Source organism: Nannospalax galili, unplaced genomic scaffold, assembly GCF_000622305.1.
Source record: "Nannospalax galili isolate Female #2095 unplaced genomic scaffold, S.galili_v1.0 scaffold205, whole genome shotgun sequence".
Taxonomy (NCBI): domain Eukaryota; kingdom Metazoa; phylum Chordata; class Mammalia; order Rodentia; family Spalacidae; genus Nannospalax; species Nannospalax galili.
In genome coordinates, this window is record NW_008353921.1 from 1 (window position 1) to 2,231 (window position 2,231).

Here is a 2,231-nt window from a genome sequence, read left to right on the forward strand (position 1 = left end):
TCTGCCTCCTGAGTGCTGGGATTAAAGGCATGTGCCACCACACCTGGCTTCTTTTTTTTATTTTTAATTTACTATTTAAGAAATATTATTTTTTAAAGTTTATGTATATGAGTATATTGTCTACATGTGTGTAAGTGAACCCCTGCTGTGCAATGCCCAAGGAGGTCAGAAGAGGGCATTGAATTTCCCTAGAACTGGAGTTATGGTCAGTTGTTAGCTACCATGTGGGTACTAGGAATAGAACCTGGGTCCTCTTCAAGAGCAGCCAGTGATCTTAACCCCCGAGTCACCTCTCCAGCCCCTCCATATTTCTAACAAGCTCCCCAGTGATGCTAATGCTGCCAGTTCATTGACCACATTCCAAGTACAGTGCATCACAAAGTTATGCAGAGGTGGCTGTGCTGGGCTGTCCTCTCTGTAGACAATGATGGTGTGGTTTGGGGACTAGGGACTGGTTAAGGAGTCAGGAGACCTGAGTCATAACCTCTTCCTCCGCCCCCAACACACACACACACACACACACACACACACACATAATCTATGCCTTGTTAGTTCCATATAGCTTGGATAAGTCACTTAACTTCTTTGAGGGATGATCTTGAAAACCTCTCCTCCAGGAGTTCTGGTGCAAGGTTTGAAAGAAAGGGTGTCCTATGGCAATGTCTTGGTTCTGGGTCTGGGTCATGGCAGCCAGAGGGGCAGCAGCTCACTGGCCTGACCAGCATAGCAGGTGTGATGAACTGAAGCTAATAGAGGTGGGTGAGGTGAAGGGACACCATGTCAGCTTGACAGTTACTCTTGTTATAGCCCTAGTTTTTCTTTGCTGAGGCTGCAGCCTCCTGCCTTCACTTCTCCAGCCCCACCTGGAAAGCTGGAAGGACCAGTCTGGCTAGGGTAAGGAGTAGCTTTGGCATGGCCTAAGGCCTGAATCTGGGTCTGAGGGCCTAACTGGCTGACTTCCATTCTGAAGTTAGGGGTTGAGAACTGTGGCCTGGAGACTCTGGGGTCAGGCTGTGGGCCTCACCTGCCAGAACTATGGACAGACATCCTATTGTGGGTGTGGGGGGGAGGATTTGGAGTGGTACCTTAAGCTATAGGGAGACCCTGACTTAGTGTCTGGCCCCAGTACTAGTGCTGAATAGAAAGCTTTAGGTACTTGAAGTGCTCCTACACCTGACTCTCTGCAAATCAGCCACAATGGCTCAGCAAGCCCCATCCCAATCCCTAGGACCAGGAGGCCACAGGACAACTAGTCCCAATTCTCAAATGGAAAATACTTCCTTTAGGACTGTCATCCATTAAACAGAGGGATTCTGGAATTGGTATATCAGGAGGCTGCTCCCCTGTCTACCCCATTCTGTTTCCACAGTAAATCTTTCCATTTGTTGCTGCCAAGGATTCTGGATGTGAGTCACACAGACCTGGGCTTGAACCTCAGGTTCTCTCCTTATAGGTGTGAGTCCCTGGACAAATCACTCCATTTCCCTGAGCATCCACTGGCTCATCTGTAAACAGGAGTAATGACACCTGCTCCGCCAGCCTCACAGGGTTGTTGTGAAGATTAAATAAGCCATGCCCATGAGTGCTCATGGTCATTACCATGAGTCATGGCATTTCTTAGAGGCACAGGCATCAAGGCATTGTCTTACCCTGAGCCCTTATTTTTACAGGTGTAGAGCCTAGCAGTTGGAGAAGCCAGCCATCTGCCCAAGGGTCCCACGGCGGGTCGGTGGGCCAGCCAAGCCTAGTAGGCCCACTCCTGGAGCTCCCTGCATCCCACAGCTGCCACTGGACAGAGGTGCTCCCTCTCCAAGCCTAGGCACCCCATCTGTTGGCCAGCAGCAGCCATGAACTATGTGGGGCAGCTGGCAGAGACAGTGTTTGGGACAGTGAAGGAGCTGTACCGTGGCCTGAACCCCGCCACCCTGACTGGTGGTATAGATGTTCTGGTGGTGAAGCAGGCAGATGGCTCCTTCCGGTGCTCACCCTTCCATGTGCGGTTTGGTAAGCTGGGTGTCCTGCGGTCACGGGAGAAAGTGGTGAGTGCTCTGGTGGGCTTTTGAAGGTTGGATAGTCATTGCTGGCCCAGAGAAGGACTTGGTCTCCCTAAGGTTGAGGGGGTGGGTGTCTGTCCTGTTTTCCTTCCTTTGTATTTTCATTAATTTTTTTTCTTAAAAAAAATTTATTACATTTGTGTGTGTGTGTGTGTGTGTGTGTGTGTGTGTGTGTGT

General features: G+C 50.1%; 1 protein-coding gene across 1 annotated transcript in view; it reads left to right on the top strand.

The window, feature by feature from the left end:
- Positions 1-1,847: 1,847 nt before the first annotated feature.
- Positions 1,848-2,231, top strand: part of Lpin3 (lipin 3) — a 13,560-nt gene continuing 13,176 nt past the window's right edge. The window contains exon 1 of the mRNA XM_017802692.2: positions 1,848-1,999. Within this exon, the coding sequence (XP_017658181.1) occupies positions 1,848-1,999 (152 nt within the window). The remainder of the gene's footprint in view (positions 2,000-2,231) is intronic.